Source organism: Taudactylus pleione, unplaced genomic scaffold (genome assembly GCF_031769625.1).
Source record: "Taudactylus pleione unplaced genomic scaffold, aTauple2 ptg000683l, whole genome shotgun sequence".
Lineage (NCBI taxonomy): Eukaryota > Metazoa > Chordata > Amphibia > Anura > Myobatrachidae > Taudactylus > Taudactylus pleione.
The window spans coordinates 1,991,461-2,012,222 of NW_028285085.1; the positions used below are offsets into that span (position 1 = coordinate 1,991,461).

Sequence of the window (20,762 nt, forward strand, 5' to 3'; positions counted from 1 at the left end):
GCCCATGGCTGCGCAAACGAAAAGCGCCTTGCTCATATGGGTAGTTAGAAAAAACTGCTGGCTTTCTGGCTGGGGGATATAGAGAGGGAGGAGCTTCATTCATTGGACTGCTGACTTTCTTGCTAGGGGTTATAGAGAGGGAGGAGCTTTATTCATTGGACTGCTGACTTCCTGGCTGGGGGATATAGGTAGGGAGGAGCTTCATTCATTGAACTTTATCCTATTTTTTTGTTTCTTAAGGTGCCCCAGCTCTACCAGCACTTATACCTAATTGTTCCAATGTAACCTAATGGTTATGTGAGAAATAGGTATACCTACTCAGGGTCATTGTAAGACATGATGGGGCTTGTGGAAGTTCTTTGCATTGGCCCCCTCTCCACAAAATTATGCTGGCGACGACTGGGCAGAAGATAGCAGAGACTTTCCTATCTTCTGTGCGTGCGCCATATTGCCAGCGATTTCTTCAGAATTATGGCACCCCTGCTATATTTTCAAAGAAATTGCTGGTAATTTAACCAGAAGGAACTTGTTCATAGGTACAGGTTGGGTAGCACTGACCCCCCTTGACTCCTATTATAAATACACCACTGTTGGTACAGCATGTCACACAACCCTTAGCAGTATGAATATTTAGAACTTAGAAAATTGTATTTGCATATTTGTAAATGTACTCACAGTGCAACATCTCTGCATTCCCAATGGAGACAACATTTCCAGCTGTCAGATACAGACTTATCAGTGGGGACACTATTGTCACTGAATAATTCACCAGTCCAAGTTGAAGATAGTCTTCTGTAAGTTTGTTTTCTTGTGAATAAGACTTATACCATTATTTATACAAAGATTTCAGGTACAATTCATTGGGATCTGCATCAATCAATATCCTGGAAAACGGTTTGATCACAAATGCAGAACAATAGGCTACTGTAGCACTGGTAAGTGAGCTGAAAAGTAACGTTCAAAATCTCTGTTGCTTGTAATGCAGGATATGGATGCCTGGCTCGTCACCTGTGTTTCCTCACTATGTCTATTAGTAATGATATACTTTGATTTGGTCGTTTTCATCCAGCCCCAGTTGCACAAGTCCTTTTCCTGTTGGAGATCTGCTTACACGTGAGGGTAGTGGACTGTACATTGTATCCAGTTAAGGAAAAAAAACCTCAGGGTGAGGACAGAAAATTTGAAGCTCTTTTCAAAGCCCCAGACACGACACCTCGTACAGATGGACTATTAGCAAAATTCACAATATGGTTAGATCTGCTGCCTCACAGCACTGGGGTTCTCAGTTAAATTCCTTCCAGGGCCCTATCGGTCTGGTGCATGTATGGTCTCTCTGATTGCTGATTTCTAAAAACCCCGCCCCCCCTCCCACCAGTGTACATGTTATTCCCAGAGAGTTTTGGTATAAAACACATATATAGTTTCCAAAAACCGTCTGTTATTTCCCACAGTTACACATCCCATACCACCGCATAATAAAAACAAAGACACTCCGAAAAATCACCCAGTAACAACATCACATCATTATCTACAACCAAAAATTAATAACCATAAGGAAGAAAGGAAAAAGGTGCACAGGCCACATACAGAAAGAAAAAACATCGGTATAAAAGAAAAGGTGAGGATATCCCAAAATATACCATAGTAAAGATGGAAAGAAAAAAGGGAATGCTAAGGATAATAAATACAATAAAATCAAGAATTGGTAAGATAAATACACAGATGAGGGGGGAAGAGATAGATGGAGTAAGACGGGGGGGGGGGGATGAGGAGGGGAAAAAGTTGTGGGAGTGTTAAAGAGAGTAGGAGAGAGAGAAAGAGAGAGTGAGAGAGAGAGGAGAGAGAGAGAGTGAGAGTGAGAGAGAGTGAGACACACATTATGAGGAGACCCTCGTAATGACAGCAGTCCATTCACTAGATCTGGGCCTATGCACTAACAAGGAAGGATACACTTTAGGGTCATTCCTGTATTTCTCCAGCCATTTCTTGTTTGTGTCAATCATGGCCTGCATGCTGTATCGGTCTGTGTGCTGGGCGCGCAGTGATGCCCTCTGCATCATGTTAAGCTGTTCCCTGTAGAAGAAAGACAATGTAGGTCACTCACACATATGATATATAACCAACTACAATTTACAGCCAGTGCGGATTTGGAGCTGCCATGATGACTGCAATGAAAGTGGATTGTACTATGCTGTGCACACATTACACAATAGGTGTAGATTTAAATGTCTAACTAAAATGCAAGGATGACCATTCCGTAAAATAAGGCAACACTTAGGGAGAAATGTAAGACTTATTTTATGAGCAAACATAGCAATCCTGACTATGTTATATACTGTATATATACTAGGTTATATACTGTAACATGCCCACAGTAGTTGTGTAGGTTTGTTAGTGAAGTGTTTGTGTAACGGATTATTATTATTTTTTTAATCCAATAAATTTGTATTAAATTTGTTTTTATACATATAAAAGAAACAACAAAAAAAAAGAAAACAATACTAACAATTAAAACACTTGTACAGTATGGCATACACTGGTGTATAATAAAGAGAAATACAGAAAGAATAATACATGTGTGGCCTCAATTCTTAGCAATTATCAACTAGACAGCACAGCAAAAGTGTAACACATGATTTCATTTTTTCTTTTTCCTTCATTGTTAAGTCGTTAATAGGATGATTTCCTCTGATGTCAATGGATAATGCCCCCATACTGAAATAAAATTGGAAGGGGGTGGAGGGGGGGTGGCATAGCCTACAAACTCTAGGCCCCATAGCAACATTTTGTTTGAAGGGCCTAAAAAACAACATTTTGTCTGAAGGGACCGTTTCTCTGTCTCCTCCATAGGTCCCGGTCCTTAAACATCTGCTCCTAATAGCACAAAAAGAGATTTACTGTGCACGAGCTGGCTTCTGCATATTCTCAGAATAGCAGCGTGGGGAATGACATAGCAAACAGAGAACCATCACCCGGACCCCCTGCACTGGTCGGCCCCAAAATTGTCACACCCCCTGCAATGGATATAGTACTGTCCCTGGCGAAGGACACATGCTCTTTATGAGGCCAATCTGAGTAAATTATGTGGAAATCTGTGAATGACTTACCCAGCAGAGACGTATCCTAATTTATTCTCTGTGTGTGGAGGTTGGTCACCGAGTAAAGGTATGCCTGCTGGGAGACCAATACAAACATAAAGATCAGCAATCATTGGTAAGAAATGGTTTTTGACAAAAGAACTAAAAGTGAAACTTTTTATCAATGTGTTAGAACAAAAAACACATGAACATGAGGAAGCAAATCACAGGTATCCCCATTTTCAGTGAATGCGATAATGCTTGGATGCAAAACGACAGCACTTCTAATGTACCCACCGCAAACTTGAAATGCTCAATGCAATACAGAAATAGGTTTATATGGTTGGCAGTGCGACTGAGACGTTCCGAGTAGCGTATCGTATTTTTCTTTCACTTTTGCACGGCAGATGCAGGGGAAAGCCGCTCACAGTGTACCAGAGGCGCTGGACTGTGACTTTAACAACACATGAATTGTTTTTACACACGTACTAAGTCGCAGATGAAGCACAATGGGACTTAGCATGAGGTAAAGTGGCGCCCGCTCGCATCGGAGCCCTATTTTACAAAGATTTAGGTCAGTAGCAAACATATGTACAAATGTCGCACATCAATTGATCAGTGTGAGCTAGCGATGTAGTTTTGTCGTCTCTATGTGAACACGAATCACATCTGGAGCAAAAAAGACGCTCGGCTTGGCCGAGTCACACGGGACATGGTGAGTGGAGAGGGGCTATTTGGCGCATCTGAAGCAACAGTAACAAAGGACACATCTGTATCATACAACAATCTTTGCTCCTCTCACCTGGAAAATACTTCCGCCATTTCTCCATCATCATGGAATCCACGGATTGAGCGGCAGAGGAAGGTGCTGAATGAAGATTAGAGTGGAGACCAGGACTCAAGGCCCATTGAGAGGGTGGGTGGAGGCCAATCTGAGGGTTGATTCTAGAGATTGATGTATAGGTAGAAAGAGGAATGCCCCTCATTGATGATGGCTGGTTGTGTGAATGGAGGATGGTGTTAGAGTTCGTTGTTAGTGGCCCCAGTGATGATAAAACATTATTGAGCTCATCTGTAATGTGACGTAGTGACTCCGTTAGATGCTGCACCTTCAGTGGAAGGCATTTCTGTGAGCCCAGCGCGTCGTCTGCTGAGACAAGTAAGGTATGAGACACAAGCTATGGATACTAGAAAATAATAAGTTAGCTAGGTTACATAAAAATCAAACCACACATCAAACAATAAAATATGCAGTCTATACCTGAACGTAGCATAACAGAAAGAGTAATAGTCTGTAATACAGACCACAAGTGTGACACATACAAAAAATGGATTAAAAGGACAAACGTGAAAAATGTAAAAGCATTTAAAAACTTTTCTAAAAGACTTTCGCCAGCTGTGTGTGTTACAGATGTGTCCTGTCTCATCTAGCCTCAATACGCCACGCAGCTCGACTTGCCTGGCGTGAGTGAGCCGCCAGGTCCCGTGCTACTCTCCTAGCATCGGGTGTCTTTTTGTGCCGAAATGCGTCTAAAGGTCGCAATGCAATGCGACAAGGACGCACCAGGAGACTGTGCTGATTAATATGATAGGTGACACGAGTATATCTGTGTGCGACAGAGTGTAAACAGAACTTGGGAGTGCAAAAAAGCTGTGGCCGCTGCATCCTAGCACTCTGCATGCTGATTGAGAGACTAAGTCGCACTCAGATATACTAGTGTCACATATCAAATTAATCAGCAGAGTCTCCTGGTGCGTCCTAGTCACATCACATTGCGTCTTAGACGATTTAGCACAAAAAGACACAAGAATGAAGCCCGGCGCTAGCGGAGTCTCGCGGGACCAGAAGCGCCAAAAGGGGCTGTTTGGCGCGACTGCAGCAAAGACGAGTGAAGACACATCTGTAAGTTGCAACACATGCAGCCAAATAATGAGTCTCGTGAGGCCAACACACAATCCTTTAACCAGACCAAGAGAATGAAAAACTGCTATCAATTGGTCTTACATCTATTCATGTCCAGGCTGGTCACACTGCTCGTGTCATCTGAGTCACTGACATCAAACGTCACCATTTTTTTATTTCTTATGCTTTTCAGAGTGTCTTCCGAGACCTGGGGGAAGAGGGAAAGTCCAGCTGTTAGAGAAGGACACATTTTATACAGAAAGGAAACAATTATTATTATTATTATTACAGATGGGTTTTTATCAATCCTTTTTCACATGACTGTATAATATAGGATTTATAAAAGTCCATGGAAGAAAAACAAGCAGGATATATTTATATACTTGTTGGGGAGTAGATAGCAGACCTTACACTGCACTTTTAGTATAGAATTTGCTCCCCATCATTAACAGCTAAAGCCACATCCCACAGCGCTCAGGCAGTATATTGATATTCTGAATTTATGGACAACACCACTAAAATGATTTTCTTGTTCTTACAGAAGCGGCTCTTAATGTGTGCATTAAACCCCTCTTCTCTCTTATTTGGCTGCGGAAGCATGCCAAGTCCACCATCTGCCACCGTTCTGCAGTCCCTCTGAGAATAACACATAGAAAAACCCTTTGGTGCTCTAGAGTAGTCTGAAGAAAACAAATATATAAATGTACCAATATAAGGACTTTAGAAGTAGGTCTATACTGTTAGTAGGTACAGCAAACCATCAGGCTGTAGCTCAGAGGAATATAACCAGGCACCTAAAGAACAAGGTATATAAACCGTTTAAAAAGGGGGAAAAGATGAGAAGTAGGTATCAGTGCTATATCAGAGGATATATTAATATTGTTAGTGCTAGTTGTTACTACTTATCCCTAGGAGAATACATGTCCCAACCTTTTCTAGAGGTATATTTACTAAAGTGCGGGTTTTTAGCAGTGGAGATGTTGCCCATAGCAACCAATCAGATTCTACTTATCATTTATCTGGCACCTAGAAGATAATAACTAGAATCTGATTGGTTGCTATGGGCAACACTTCTAAAAACCAGCACTTTAGTAAATATGCCGCCTATAGTCCAAAAGGTAACCCTTGAAACAAATGATACTAGGCAAACATTTAGAATGTAAGCTCGCACGAGCAGGGACCTCTTCCCTCATGTGCTTCTCTTTACATTTCCTTTTACTCTTTACTCCCCATAAGGGCACCTAACACGTGACTGCCAACTCCCGGCTGCTTATGTGAGTACTTTAATCGCTATTGCAGCAATGTATATAAATCTTGTCCTGTACTGTATTGTACTGTAAGTTACTCGTTTCTTGTTCACTTATTAGTTGTATGTACTATGTAAGGTGCTGCAGAACACTTGTGGCGTCATATAAATAAAGGATAATGATAATAATAATAATAGGCACATGCTGGCCATACACTGATCGATAATAATTCAGATTTATGCGAATTAAATTTCTGAACGATTATCGGTCAGTACATGGACATGAACGATAATCATGAAACCGGCAGAAGAACAGTCGGATCCTTTATTATGATTATGCGACATCTGTGGTCATCCCAATCGTGGCTCAGTGGTTTCCTTGAGGTGGAGGGAAGATCGTGGCCACACATTGTGCAGTGTGTAGAGGCATGGGGATATCATTCAGTCACCGCAGTCCCTCATACTATTTGGTCGGATCGCGTGGGTGGTCATGTAGTCTATGGCCAGCGCAATAATACACTGATAACTCTAATAAGCAATATCACATAGAAAAACACATTATAATGCATGAACACACGTGGGGCCGGATTCTGAGTCACACGCACTGCTGATATATTGTGTAAATGGTCAATGTTTTTCAACTGTGCTGCATCTAACTCGCTGAAAACTCAGACAGGGCAGGTGTCCCACACTGTGTACACACAGACTTGCAGTAGTGAATGGTATGCTCGGTCTCAGATCAGAAATATAGCGTGGGTTCCTCTGCCGTGACTGCGAGATTACTAATCAGATGCAAGAAGATGGTTCGTCTTATGGGCATGTGGCATAACTGGTTGCGAACTCAGAAGCTTAGGGGGTCTATGGACTAAGCCTTGGAGAGAGATAAAGTGGATGGGGATAAAGTACCAACCAATCAGCTCCTGTCACTTTACAGGCTGTGCTTGAAAAATGACAGTTAAGGGCTGATTGGTTGGTACTTTATCTCCGTTCACTTTATTTATTTAGTACATAGACCCCTTAGACACTAACGTTGGGGGCCACACACTGACAGAGAATCTGCACCTAGCCTGGGGCTGGTGGAAGTTTTGAAGTTAACATCAGAGACAGAGCAAATGCTTGCCCCAGTGAATCGCGCTACCCTTATCTGGAGATGTGAGAAGTCCATAAGGAGCGTCTCTACCCTGGGAAAGGACGGCTGTCATTACACACAGAGCCTACACTACCTCCTCCAGGAGGGAATCCTCCAGCTCCTGCAGACGCTGCTCCTTCTCCTGCAGTAGACTCCGCCCCTTCTCCATCGTGCTGCGAATGTCTGTCAGATGGCGAGCTTCCTGCAGGAGAACCGGCAATGCATTAATAACCATGCTGTGTTACACATACCAGTACGTGAATCATGAACACTGAGCTTTCTATAACGATGATGAGAAGGAACACTGAGCATAGGTATCCAATTAATGCTATAGGGATGGGTGTCCACGTAGGATGGAAACACGGCATATCAAAATGTGGAGTACAGGTATGCATTCCCTGATAGTGAGCTGGTTGTTTTGAATCAAGGGCTCAAACCAGAATAAGGTGTAGTATTATTGCCGACATGCTGCCCCACATAATGATACGGTGTATTTATACCTTGAGAATGAATAGACCAGACTGCACAATGGGGCTAAGTATTCATACAACACTAATGATCATGCTGCTTTGTGCAGTACTGTATGTGACATGCTGTACTTGTGGCTTACCTCCTCCTCTCCCGTTCCGTCAGCAGATCTCCTCCCAGTGTGGCAGATGCCTGCTTCTTCTTGCAGCGCCTGAAAACTGCCAGCACTCAGATGGGAAGAGGGAGAGGAGACTGGACCCTTAAGGCCTCCCATATAATAACAGGGTGATTTTTAAGCTGCCACTGAGCTAATAATTCCTGCACAGTGTAAAAGAGGACTAAGTGCCACAACTGACATTTTCAGAGATGGACCACAAAGGTAAAATGCATTGCTCAGTATTACCCTGACTTTCCTCTGCCGCTATCTTATAGAGTAACAGATATCCAACGCACAGCTTCTAAGATGGTGTCCTAATGGGACTAAGGAGCTCATTCAGACCCGCTCGCTAGCAAGCGGCCGCTCGATGCAGACTATGGCCCTCATTCAGAGCCGTACGCTCTGAGCAGAGCGCACGCTCTGAATGAGGGCCGGGCTCCATTTTCATGGAGCGTCCTCCTGGACGCTCGTATAGCTGTGGGTCACCACCCACAGGCTATACGAGCGTGCATTGTGATGGTCGCGATGGTCGAGACCATCGCGACCATCGAATTTGCGAGCCAGAGCCTGCGGTTGAGGTTTTCAACCGCAAGCTCCGGAGTGATTTTGGCTCTATCAGAGCCAAAATCACTCCCACTGACATCACTAGTGATGTCAGTGGGACGGCTTCTGACGGGAGGCGTTCCCGTGGGAACGCCCCCGTCAGGGAGGCACGCCCCCAGCACGCCCACCAAAGGGGGCGTGCTGTCAATCAACATTGACAGCACGCCCCCTTTGATCGGACACAACGAGCGAAGGACTTTCCTTCGCTCGTCGCGTCTGGCGCATGCGCACGACGGAGCTCCCTCCGTCGTGCGCATGCTCAGTCCATAACATCAACCCACTTGCGAGCGGACAGCCGCTCGCGAGTGGGTCTGAATCAGGCCCTATGTTCACTAATGTGCGCATGTGTGTAGTTCGCAGTGCGCAAACTAGTATGAGCGATCGGAATGTTTTCGCTCGCCCTGCAAAGACAGCCCAGCAGAATGAGTGACAGGAGAGGCCGTTTGTGGGTGGTAACAAGGGCAGTGCAGTAGTAACGGGGGAGTGGAGTTGCGGATGCAGGCATGCCAGAGTGTTTTCACGCCATTTCTGGGGCGGGTATAATTAACAGGCAGTGTCAGAGTACACATCACCTGGTTGATTTTTACACTGAAGTTCTCGCAGTGCTTGTGGTAGGGTACAGTCAACCGCAAGCGCTGCGGTCAGATTCGTTGGAACCCGATGTCCCGATGGTTGTATATACTTCCTGGAGATGACATACGCAAGTGAGCGGTTGAAGACAGGCTGGTGGGCGTCTATAAACACAAAGTGATCGCTCGCCAAGACATAGTGGGCGTGCTTATTTCTTGCCGTGCGAGCGGCTGCCTTGACGTCACTTAGCTGAATATCCATACGCTGGGAGCGAGCGGCCGCATCTTGTGAGCAGATCTGAATGAACTCCTAAGTCTGCAGGCACTTGTGCTGGTGTGACATCACTGGTCTGCTCGTGTACGAGTCCACCTATCCAAGCAGTGTTGTTCTGTACAGCAAGTCTACAGATCTGTCAGTCACTGTCTGCCTGAGAAGCCCCTCCCTCCCAACCTGCAAACTTGCTGAGAACTTTACACCCACAGCTGAACATTTGTAATATACAACACACAAATGTTTAAGGTAATTATTTAAAAAAAAAAATGCTAAAAACACAGATTATTTATGTTTTGTTTAGTCAAAGATCATAGTGGGGTTTAAAAAGGAAGGTCCTTTAAACCATATTTAGGGGTCTATTTATCATTGGTTGTAGTGGTGCCCTGTTAACTAGCATTATTGTTTCCTGGCAATTCACCAGAGAATTCGTGGTAGAACAGCTGCTCACATAAGAGCCTGTCCTGACCAATAGCTCGGCAAGCTTGAGAATTCTTGGGAACTTGAACTGCAAAGGATAGACCAACAGAGGCATCAATATTACAGCTACATGGATGTATACACTCACAGTGTACATTACCATCTGTGTACTGAAAATGATGAACTGTGATAAAGTATGTTATACTGTATCCCTATATACTGTAAACTAGTAACATGCAGTACAATCGGTTCCTTCAACAACCATCTGTATATTGCCCTCCTGCAGGGGGGAGCACACAGGTAGATTGCAGGGACCCCTTGGTCACTTATTTCCCACCCTGATGATTTAGCCAGGGCATAGTAAAGTGTAAAAGCTAAGGTGCAATGCCACCACCATAGCTCAGGCTACATATACAGTGACTGGGGTTACATGTGTAAGGGACAATGATAAAGCACAAGGAATACTATAACTATTATTTACTCATAACGAATAGATGACAAACTACATACTGGGCACTGGAGACTTTGGGGCTGGCGCTGGGGCGCACGCACAGTGGCTGTGTTTGTGTGATGGCACAGGAGCCTAATTACTACCTTATGCTAATGCTAGTTTCCGTAGGGCTAAGGAGCAGACTCAGAGCAGCACAGACCTCTAGCTACACCCACAATGCTCCCATAACAATCCAACAAGACAGGACCGCTCAGTGAGATCGCAATGTCGCTGCCCAGGTAACGCCTATTTCACGCAAAGCAAGATCCAGTAAAGATCCGTCCGACTCTGATGAAGATACGCCAAAATGAATAGATGAGCTTCTGCGCATGTGCTGTACTGCGTGTGAGAAAAAAGATCCCTCAGACTCAAACTCCGCCACTTTGGCTCTATATTATTGGCAATTCCCAATAAATGTATTGGACAACAACAACACAACAGCGTTATACGCAGGGCCGGATTAACTGGGGGTCGACAGGGGCGATCGTCCCTGGGCCACCACATGTAAAGGGCCCCCACACCCATCGAGGTTAACGTGCGCCGGAGGAGACGGAACCAGTTCCGCCTCCTCCGGGCCACCTCAGCCCGGCGCCGCAGAGAGGGTCAATTTACCGGGCGCCCGCTGGTAACCAGCGTGCACCCAGCTCTCTCCTCTCAGCAGCAGCCGGAGCTCACTCGAGAGCATCATGACGTCTCTCCCATAGTGCAGAGGAGCAGCCGAGCGGACCCGACGGCAGCAGTGGACGTGGGAGCGGGGTTTAAGGTAAGTATTAGTTGTTTTTTGTGTGTGTGTGCAGGCAGCTTTATTACTGGGGACATTAATACAGGGGGCAATGCTCGGGGGCCATTACTACTAGGTGCAATGCTCGGGGGGCATTACTACTGGGGGCAATGCTCGGGGGGCATTACTACTGGGGCAATGCTCGGGGGCATTACTACTGGGGGCAATGCTCGGGGGGCATTACTACTGGGGGCAATGCTCGGGGGGCATTACTACTGGGGGCAATGCTCGGGGGGCATTACTACTGGGTACAATGCTTGGGGGGCATTACTACTGGGGGCAATGCTTGGGGGGCATTACTACTGGGGGAAATGCTTGTGGGGCATTACTACTGGGGGCAATACTTAGGAGGACATTACTACTGGAGGAAATTCTCAGGTGGGGGCATTACTATTGGGGGCTCTACTTGGGTGCGGTGCATTACTATTTGGGCACTACTACAGGGGGCACTATTACAAAAGAAGCATTACTATTGGGGGCACTAATACAGGGCCATTACTACTGGGGGTATTTATACAGAGGGCTCCACTATAGGGGACATTACTATTGGTGGCACTACCACAGGGGGCATTACTACTGGGGGGGCATTACTATTCGGGGCTCTACCACTGGGGGCATTTATAAAGGGGACATTACTATTCGGGGCACTACAATAGGGGCATAACTACTGGGGACATGACTACAGGTGGCACTACTAATAGGGATATTGAATAGGCACTGCATAAGTGGCACCACTCCTGGGGGCACTACTACTCTGGGCTCTGCATATAGGACACTACTACTGTGAGCACTGACATTACTGTGGCCTCTGCATAAGGTCCCCATTGTGCATGCCTCCAGTTTGTCCACATTTAATAGGGGCCCCCACGTTTGTTGCCCAGGGGCCCCCACAGACCTTAATCCGGCCCTGGTTATACGGCTCGTACACATAGGCAGTGAACAGCAGCACTAGTTATAGAATGGACAGAATCAGCTTCTATGCGTCATAGAGGCCATTTAACTGATACAGTCAGGTGCATAAATATTGGGACATTGACAGAATTTTCAGATTTTGGCCTCTATTCACCACCACAATGGCTATGAAATGAAACAAACAAGATGTGCTTTAACTGCAGACTTTCAGATTTCATTTGAGGGTAATTACATCCAAAACATGGTGAACGGTGTAGGAATTACAACGGTTTCTATATGTGCCTCACACTTTTTAAGGGGCCAAAAGTAATGGGACAAACTAAACACTCCTAAATCTAACTTTCACTTTTTAATACTTTGTTGCAAATCCTTTGCAGGCAATTACAGCCGAAGTCTGGAACACATAGACATCACCAGACGCTGGGTTTCATCCCTGGTGATGCTCTGCCAGGCCTCTACTGCAAATGTCTTCAGTTCCTGCTTGTTCTTGGGGCATTTTCCCTTCAGTTTTGTCTTCATCAAGTGAAATGCATGCTCAATCGGATTCAGGTCAGGGGATTGACTTGGCCATTGCATAACATTCCACTTTTTAGCCTTAAAAAACTCTTTGGTTGCTTTTGCAGTATGCTTCGGGTCATTGTCCATCTGCACTGTGAAGCGCCGTCCAATGAGTTCTGAAGCATTTGACTGAATATGAGCATATAATATTCCCCGAAACACTTCAGAATTCATTCTGCTGCTTTTGTCATCAGTCGCATCATCAATAAATACAAGGGAACCAGTTCCATTGGCAGCCATACATGCCCACGCCATGACACTACCACCACCATGCTTCACTGATGAGGTGGTATGTTTTGGATCATGAGCAGTTCCTTTCCTTCTCTTCTCTTCCCATCACTCTGGTACAAGTTGATCTTTGTCTCATCTGTCCATAGGATGTTGTTCCAGAACTGTAATGGCTTTTTTAGATGTTGTTTGGCAAACTCTAATCTGGTCTTCCTGTTTTTGTGGCTCACCAATGGTTTGCATCTTGTGGTGAACCCTCTATATTCACTCTTGTGAACTCTTCTCTTCATTGTTGACTTTGACACATATACATCTACCTCCTGGAGAGTGTTCTTGATTTGGCCAAATGTCGTGAAGGGGTTTTTCTTCACCAGAGAAATAATTATTTTGTCATCCACCACAGTTGTTTTCCATGGTCTTCCGGATCTTTTGGTGTTGCTGAGCTCTCCGGTGTTTTTGCTATCTCTCTGATGGGTTTGTTTTGATTTTTCAGCCTAATGATGGCTTGCTTCACTGATAGTGACAGCTCTTTGGATCTCATATTGAGAGTCGACAGCAACTGATTCCAAATGCAAATGTCACACCTAGAATCAACTCCAGACCTTTTACCTGCTTAATTTATAATGAAATAACGAGGGAATAGCCCACACCTGTCCATGAAATAGCATTTGAGTTGATAGTCCCATTACTTTTGGCCCCTTAAAAAGTGGGAGGCACATATAGAAACCGTTGTAATTCCTACACCGTTCACCTGATTTGGATGTAATTACCCTCAAATGAAATCTGAAAGTCTGCAGTTAAAGCACATCTTGTTTCTTTCATTTCAAAGCCATTGTGGTGTTGAATAGAGGCCAAAATATGAACATTCTGTCAATGTCCCAATATTTATGCACCTGACTGTATGTCATTTTAGGGAACATTATCACTATAAATCTGATGCAAAGCAAATGATTGCCAGAAAGAGTGCATGTAGAAATCCATTCACACGTTTAATAAGCTTTGAAAATGTTTGTTGAATGCTTTAATAATATCCATGTGTATTAGGCCTAAGAATCTTCTCATGATTGAAAGTACAACAATACTGCCCAGTGCAATCACTGTGTATCCCTGCTAAATATGTGCATATTACCTCCTCTAGGTTCTTCCTCATGCCCTCTACTTGGCAGGACTGCTGCGGATCCTGGTCCCCATTGTGGTGCCACTGTTGCTTGGCGGTTTTAAGCAAAGTCTGCCGCCGACACATGGAACGAGTTTGAAGCTTCAAAAAATCCTTGGCCTTCTGTATAGAAGCCCCCTGTGAGGAGATGTAATATCGCAAGCTGCGGGATGGAAGGATAGAGAATGTAATTAAAGTGGACAAAAACAAGAGGTAAATAAAGTCCGGTATTAATGGACAGGGGTGTAACAGAGAGATCAGGGTACACATTTAATAGGAAAATCACATGTGCCAACATAGCTTGTGTAAGCTTAACAAATGTTTATTTAAAATAGGTCATTTAAAATGCCTTTACTTGCCCGTACAAGAGTGCATTTGGGAAAAGCTTTGCCAGACCATTTGAGGTATTTTGGTCCTAAATGCTGTAAATTCTGGTGGAAAATCTAAAAACTGTGACTTCAAGTATGGAATGTATGGCAATGACACCTGGAGCAGAGGTCAAAAAGGGGGGTCCAATGCATAGCCAACAGGACATGGGTAAGGTCTCATTATGCCACTACACATGTGGGCTAGTCTTTCATGACTTGTAGAAGGAGAAGACATATCTTCTCACCATACAATCATAACTTGAAGGACCATGTCATTAGGGTAGGTGAGGTTATGCAGAAGTAAGGGAACTTGAGAAAAACCCAAATGACAAATCTGTAGCATCACGTTCCCCTGACACAGTGGGAAAAGGGTAAGGGGGTAAAAGGATCACAGATGGCAGATAGTCTATGAAAAGACTGAACTATATCCCTGCTATCATCCTGGTAAGCAAAGAACATTTAAAAACCAAGTACAAAAGAGACTAAGGGGCGTCAAGAAGAGATAGTGGGAGTCTAACGGCCTTGTTTCAACACCCTGCCAGCTATGGGGTGAGATCCACTAACAGCGGGCAAAATTAACTCCACTATCAGTCCTTGTGCCATCAGACCTCCTAGAACCATATCCAACACAAGATAAGAAATACATTTTTAAGTCTAGGAGGAGCAGATCAGGCTTTGCCTATACTTTCAGCAGGATACCTTTTGGGCTACTTAGACACAAATGTATAAATGTATAGAAAATGCAAATGTAACCGATAGTAGGACAGACCCTTACTGTCATGACTGCTTAGCATGGTACAATGACTGATATTTTGAGAGAAACATAAAACCATATTAAATTAATCAGTGTGATCTAAAAGTAGTTGTCATCAGGTCATTAAAGTGATGTTTATTTTTTTATTTATATCTGAAAAAGAAAAATAATAATAATTTGACAAGTAAAATCAAGAGACTAAAAAGCCCCAGTGCTTACTGCATAGTGTTCTACTTCCTGTACCAATGGTCACTGAGCTTTTCTACATGGGAAATGAAGTAGGGATAGCATCCCTCTTTTTTTGGGGTGGTGCCTAATCCACATGTCAGTATATGTGACAAGTAGTGGTAGAAGACTCTGCGAGCCCCCACTTAATTAGGACTGAAACCCTGAGCGGGCAATCTCCACTCCATGCAATTCATTCCCCCTCATAAAGAAATGTAATGTAATATGTGTGTGTGTGTGTGGTGTGTGTGTGTGTGTGTGTTAGGAGGCACACTTCTGCACCTAATCTATATACACCAAGTAATGCTGCGAGTAATGTATTTTTAATTTACCGTCCATCCAGTAGAAATGAACATTATGAAATTTTACAAATATATTTGCGAAATGTATTATTCTGTATAAAGCAACTTCCATATAGATTTAAACATATTTAAATACATTGCTGGGCAGAGACCCAGGCACCTACTGCCATTATGATAAGCAATACTTCTTCCCCTTTGTATACATAACTATTATTTCAAAGGTAACTTACTAAAGCAGTATAAAGAGTGATATAGTGCTACTTTATATATTATATGTTCTGCTGGAAAGCCAGTGATAATGAGCCGGCACAATTATGTATGTGCATTGTGCATAGTACAACTTACTCATCAATGCTGGAGTCCATTTCTGGGAGAAGTGAAGGAGATAGAGGTGCTATGGGCAGCTCGGTGCGATACTTTGGGAAGAGAAGCACAGGTTACAATAAGGCCATCTAGAATAGACTGGGATAATTATGCTACAATTTAAAGCATTTTCTTCAAATCACACTTTCTAATACGCATTTCACTAGGATGTTCTCCCTTAACGCTGAGCTGGATCCCCATCATAGTACCATGCTACAGGAAGGGAAATGTCTGACTTCCCACACTGACCTCCTGATCAAACCGAGTATTAACTCCCCCAAATTATCAACATTCCACTCCAAGAATTTCTTCAGGCTATAGCAAAATTGGATTTTCATACCATAAAATTGCAGAATTGAATCCTATAAAGCAGCTATCACATTGTATGTTGTCCTGGACTAAAAGCCAAATAAGTATAAGTTCCTTTTTTTTTTTAAACTGATCTACCTACCTTGCTAGAATTGTTGCCTGCCATCTTCCCATTAATTTTGGATTTGTCTGATCATTTTTGCTGCCTGCCCTGACATCAACGCCATTGTTTATATTTACTAAAGATCGTTTTTTTCGAAGTGATCGATTACTGGCGGCTTTGTGAGCTGGATTTAAAAGAACAATAAGTAAAAAATGCAAAACAAACCTGATTTTGCTTGCACTACTATTGCTCTTTCAAATCCAAAACTCAGAGCGGACGAGGATTGTCAGCTTTTAAAAACCGATCTTTAGTAAATATACCCCCATAAGACTATACTATTGCCTTGCCCTTTTGGAACCGACCACTGTTGGCCTGAATCAGACTTACTGCACAGCCGCAGGGAAGAGGCTGTGCAATACCGTACAACTAATACATAAATGCAGCAGGAGTCACCTGGTGTAAATCGATGCCTCTTGACTGCATCGCAGATGCGAGTGCTGTGTCCTAAGATGCAGCATCGGATCTTCTGCAATACCATCGGCAGTCTGAGTAACAATGAGGTTACTCAGGCGCTTCTCGCAGCTCCGGTTGCCAAGTTCAGGAAGTCTGCATTGGAAGACACAGACCCTGGTCTCGGCAATCCCAGAAAACAGGGGTGATAACCCCCCGTTTCTAGGAACTGAGGCCGGTACCGCCCCCAAACGACCGCAGCTGTCAATCAGGCTGTGGCTTGGGGGAACTGCAAGAGATCTTGCAGACGGAGACCTGCACACGCGCAGTATCAGTGCCGTAACCAGGAGGGGTCGGCCAGGGCTCGTGCCCTTAGCTGTCGGACCAGCGGTGAGGAGTGTGTGTGTGTTTGGCTGGGGGGCGCGCCGCCGGCCTCAGTCCAGGTCCGGTAAAGTCAGTGTAACACAGTAACACACACCCCGGCGCCGGCACTGGGTAGTACACTTGTACTACTAGTGGCGTCCCTCCCCGCAGTGACACCAGGTGCGGGGAGGGACGCCTTGCGCGGTGGAGCCGCGTGCTCAGCTGAAAGGGGGCGTTGCCTCGTCGGAGGAGGCGTGACCTCGGGAAAGGGGGCGTGGCTTCGCTTCCAGAGACCGCCGGTACATCATTATCAATGGGGGGTGCCGGAGGTGCGGGCAGTGCAGGCTCAAATTCTGTGACAGGAGGCGAGTACTGCATGTGATGTTACAGTGCAGCACCCGCCTCCTGTCACTGAGGGGAAGCCTGCACCTTGGTGTCACCCCTCGGCGGGTGACACCAGGGTGCGGCCTGCACCCCCCTCGTGACGCCACTGTGTACTACCCATCGGCGGTGGGCCTAATGTGTGTCGCCAGGGCAGTGTGACCAGTCTTGTGTGGGTGTGGTCTACACAGGTGGTGTGGCCTGTGCCGCCTTCGTTTGCCTCATGTATGTATGTATGTATATATATATATATATATATATATATATACACACATACATACATATATGTATATATACACACACACACAGTATATACGCACACATGGTGGAAGCTAGGCTTTCTGTCACCTGAGGCAAAGACTCAGCTTGGCATCCCCACCCATTGGATAGTAGTCACTCCACTGCTTGAATACAGACGTCAGCATTGTAATTGTAATCTAATACCACTGCCCAAAATACCTGGGTTATTGCCGTGTCAACCCGGGCAGCGGCTCAGAGGAAAAGGGTCCTAGGAGGCTGTAATCTCTCTCTGCCCGGTGACAGCTGTCACAGACAGCCTCCCGAATGACAGCCCCCACCAGGAAGGACCCCCTCCCCTGGTCCCCGGTTAATTCCGGTCCGGCATTCAGGGTGGAGTTTCCGGGACTTATTGATGACGTCATCGCCATCGCCAGCACAGCACCTGGGTGCAGTGTGAACGGAATCGACCAGGTCAACGCCGTAATGGAGAAGGGGTAAATCCCGCATCTGACCCGGCTTGGAACCGTGTTCCAAATCCCGTGTCAGACCCAGGATTTTTGTTGGAAAAGGGGTATAAGTTCCTAGTGCATAACTAGAACTACTTCTGCTAATAGAGTATAAATTTAGAGGGATATGCTTTAAAAATAAACTAATATAACACTAAGGGGTCTATTACTAAGCTGTGTTAGGAGATAAAGTGAAGTGTGATAAGGTACCAGTCAATCAGCTCCTAACTGCCATGTCACAGGTTGTGTTTGAAAAATGGCAGGTAGGAGCTGGTTGTCTGGTACCTTATCACCGTCACTTTATCTCTTAACACAGCTTAGTAAATAGACCCCTAAATAGGTAAATTATGAGTAGTTTATCAAATGATGTAGGGGCTTACTTTTCAAATAATATTTGGAGGATATTCCCCGAATACACTAGTTTTTGGGAAGTACCCCAAAATATTAAGGATCCCTTGAATGTATGAAGGTTCTTCCATTTCCGACAGCAGCTGCAGCCCCCATATGTTTCTATGGGGCTGTGAAGCTGTCAGATGAACCTTTCACATTTCGGAGCTTGCCCCGATAGGATAACAGCATCTCCAGATGGCGTTATCCTATAGTAGCCTATGGCCAAAAATTACCATGAGAGGCCACCTGAGAAATGGCCTCCGCACATGCGTGGCACTGCATATGCAGGGGCACTACTGGGAGCACTGCATTGGGGAAGACCACTACTGGGAGCACTGCACAGGGGGGGGATCAGTACTGGGGGCACTGCATAGGGGGGACCACTACTGGGGGCACTGCTACTGGGGACATTGCATAAGGAGCACTACTACAGTGGGCAATGCAAGAGGGGCACTACTACTGGAGGGCATTAAGGTGCATATGGAATGAAAAGGAATGTTCCCAGAGTGACGAGAAACTGTGGTGTCATGTTGACATGCCCCCATTTTTCAGTGACCACGCCCCTTGTGGCATGTGGCCATGCCCACTTTTCGGTGCGCGCTCCGTTATTCAACTTGCCCTGGGCTCCAAATACCCTAGTTACGCCACTGCGCAGTACAGATCCTTCATGCGCAGGTCTCTCGCTATCAGGCCCTACATTTTGTGCTCCTGCTATTCTGTTCTTCAGCAGATGATATTGAACGCAGGAGTGGCGAGAGGTGCTAAGGAAACATTATTTTGCTCTTGAACGTAAAACAAACCAGTGCTCGTAGTGTGCCGGTATGCAACGGTATGGCATACCGGCACTGCCAGTACTAAACAATTTTTTTTTTCATTTAAATTGCAAGGCCGGAGGCGTGGCTTCAGTGATGTGCGGGGACGCTACATGCCTCCGCCCGCTGCTATCAGTGATCGCTAATAGGCTGTCTGTCACAGGACAGCCCCGGCCCCCTAAAGCCATAGCCAGCCGCAGTGTGTGATAAGATTGTGTGGCTGGCTCTGTGTAAATTCTGGAAGTGCCATCTGGTGGCTGTCACCCCCTGCCGGCCGATGCCTGTTTCCCCACCCTCAGCGTCCGTCCCCGCCCACTGCCAGAAGGGCTCTGCCACATCCCTGCGGCAGAGTCCGGCATTCTACCTCAGCCGCCGCATGCCCTTCCGCCTGCCCGCCAGTCAGTGTGTGCCCGGCCGTCCCTTGCAGGATTGAGTGACAGTAGTCACAGGACAGCCCCTCATACTTTCCGGGTGACTGTGTGGCTGCTTGAGATAATTTTTACTGCTGGGGCTCCCCCCCCCTCCTTAGTAAAGCATTTGCTCCACCTTTTCATCCCTCAGTTGGAGTTAGCGGCAACTAGTAAGTAATACCAGATATCAATTAATATTCCTCTATAGTGTGTACCCACCACCTCTAAGTACATTTCCTTTGTGTACCCCACCTTCTCTATGTGCCTCATAACTTTAGTGTTCCTTACCACCTGTGTACCCCACAACATTTCCCCATCGGTGCCAATGTTTTTCTTTTCATGCAAAGTCTATAGGCGGTATCCAATTAGCCCGGAATGTGATTTGGGTGCTAATGGATCCCCAGGAGCTATCCAAGTAGTCCGGCCCGATGCCGGGTGCTAATGGATCCCCCGGAGCTATCCAAGTAGTCCGGTCCGATGCCGACACTTGTTGGTGAAAAGTAACACATAGGTCCGTAAACTTATCACGGATCCCATGTGTTTTTTTCGGGAGAATGATCCTATTTGTTCGCCTGATACCAATGGGATAGGGTGAAAACAGAAGTCGGCGAAAAACATTGATTATCGTAGAAAAATCCTCGTTTTTCGCCACCGAAAAAATATCCAGGCTACTTGGATACTGCCCTAAGTTTGTTTGTTTTTTCTTGTGGCCTATGTTTTTTTTCCCCCATCAGTGCCAATGGGGTCAATTCAATTTAGGGCAATGTTGAATAGCGCTGGGAAGATGTTCCTGGAGCTATTCAATTGACCAGGCTGTT

General features: G+C 45.4%; 1 protein-coding gene across 5 annotated transcripts in view; it reads right to left on the bottom strand.

The window, feature by feature from the left end:
* Nucleotides 1–625: 625 nt before the first annotated feature.
* Nucleotides 626–20,762, bottom strand: part of CEP164 (centrosomal protein 164) — a 112,097-nt gene continuing 91,960 nt past the window's right edge. For 4 of the 5 annotated variants that reach the window (XM_088456019.1, XM_088456016.1, XM_088456020.1 and 1 more), the window contains 8 exons: nucleotides 15,963–16,033; nucleotides 13,942–14,131; nucleotides 7,450–7,557; nucleotides 5,083–5,188; nucleotides 3,880–4,224; nucleotides 3,108–3,174; nucleotides 1,951–2,073; nucleotides 626–1,127 (listed from right to left, as the gene is read on the bottom strand). In XM_088456019.1, the coding sequence (XP_088312145.1) occupies nucleotides 1,031–1,127; nucleotides 1,951–2,073; nucleotides 3,108–3,174; nucleotides 3,880–4,224; nucleotides 5,083–5,188; nucleotides 7,450–7,557; nucleotides 13,942–14,131; nucleotides 15,963–16,033 (1,107 nt within the window). In that variant the 3' untranslated portion in view covers nucleotides 626–1,030. The remainder of the gene's footprint in view (nucleotides 1,128–1,950; nucleotides 2,074–3,107; nucleotides 3,175–3,879; nucleotides 4,225–5,082; nucleotides 5,189–7,449; nucleotides 7,558–13,941; nucleotides 14,132–15,962; nucleotides 16,034–20,762) is intronic. The other variant, XM_088456018.1, reaches the window with a different exon arrangement.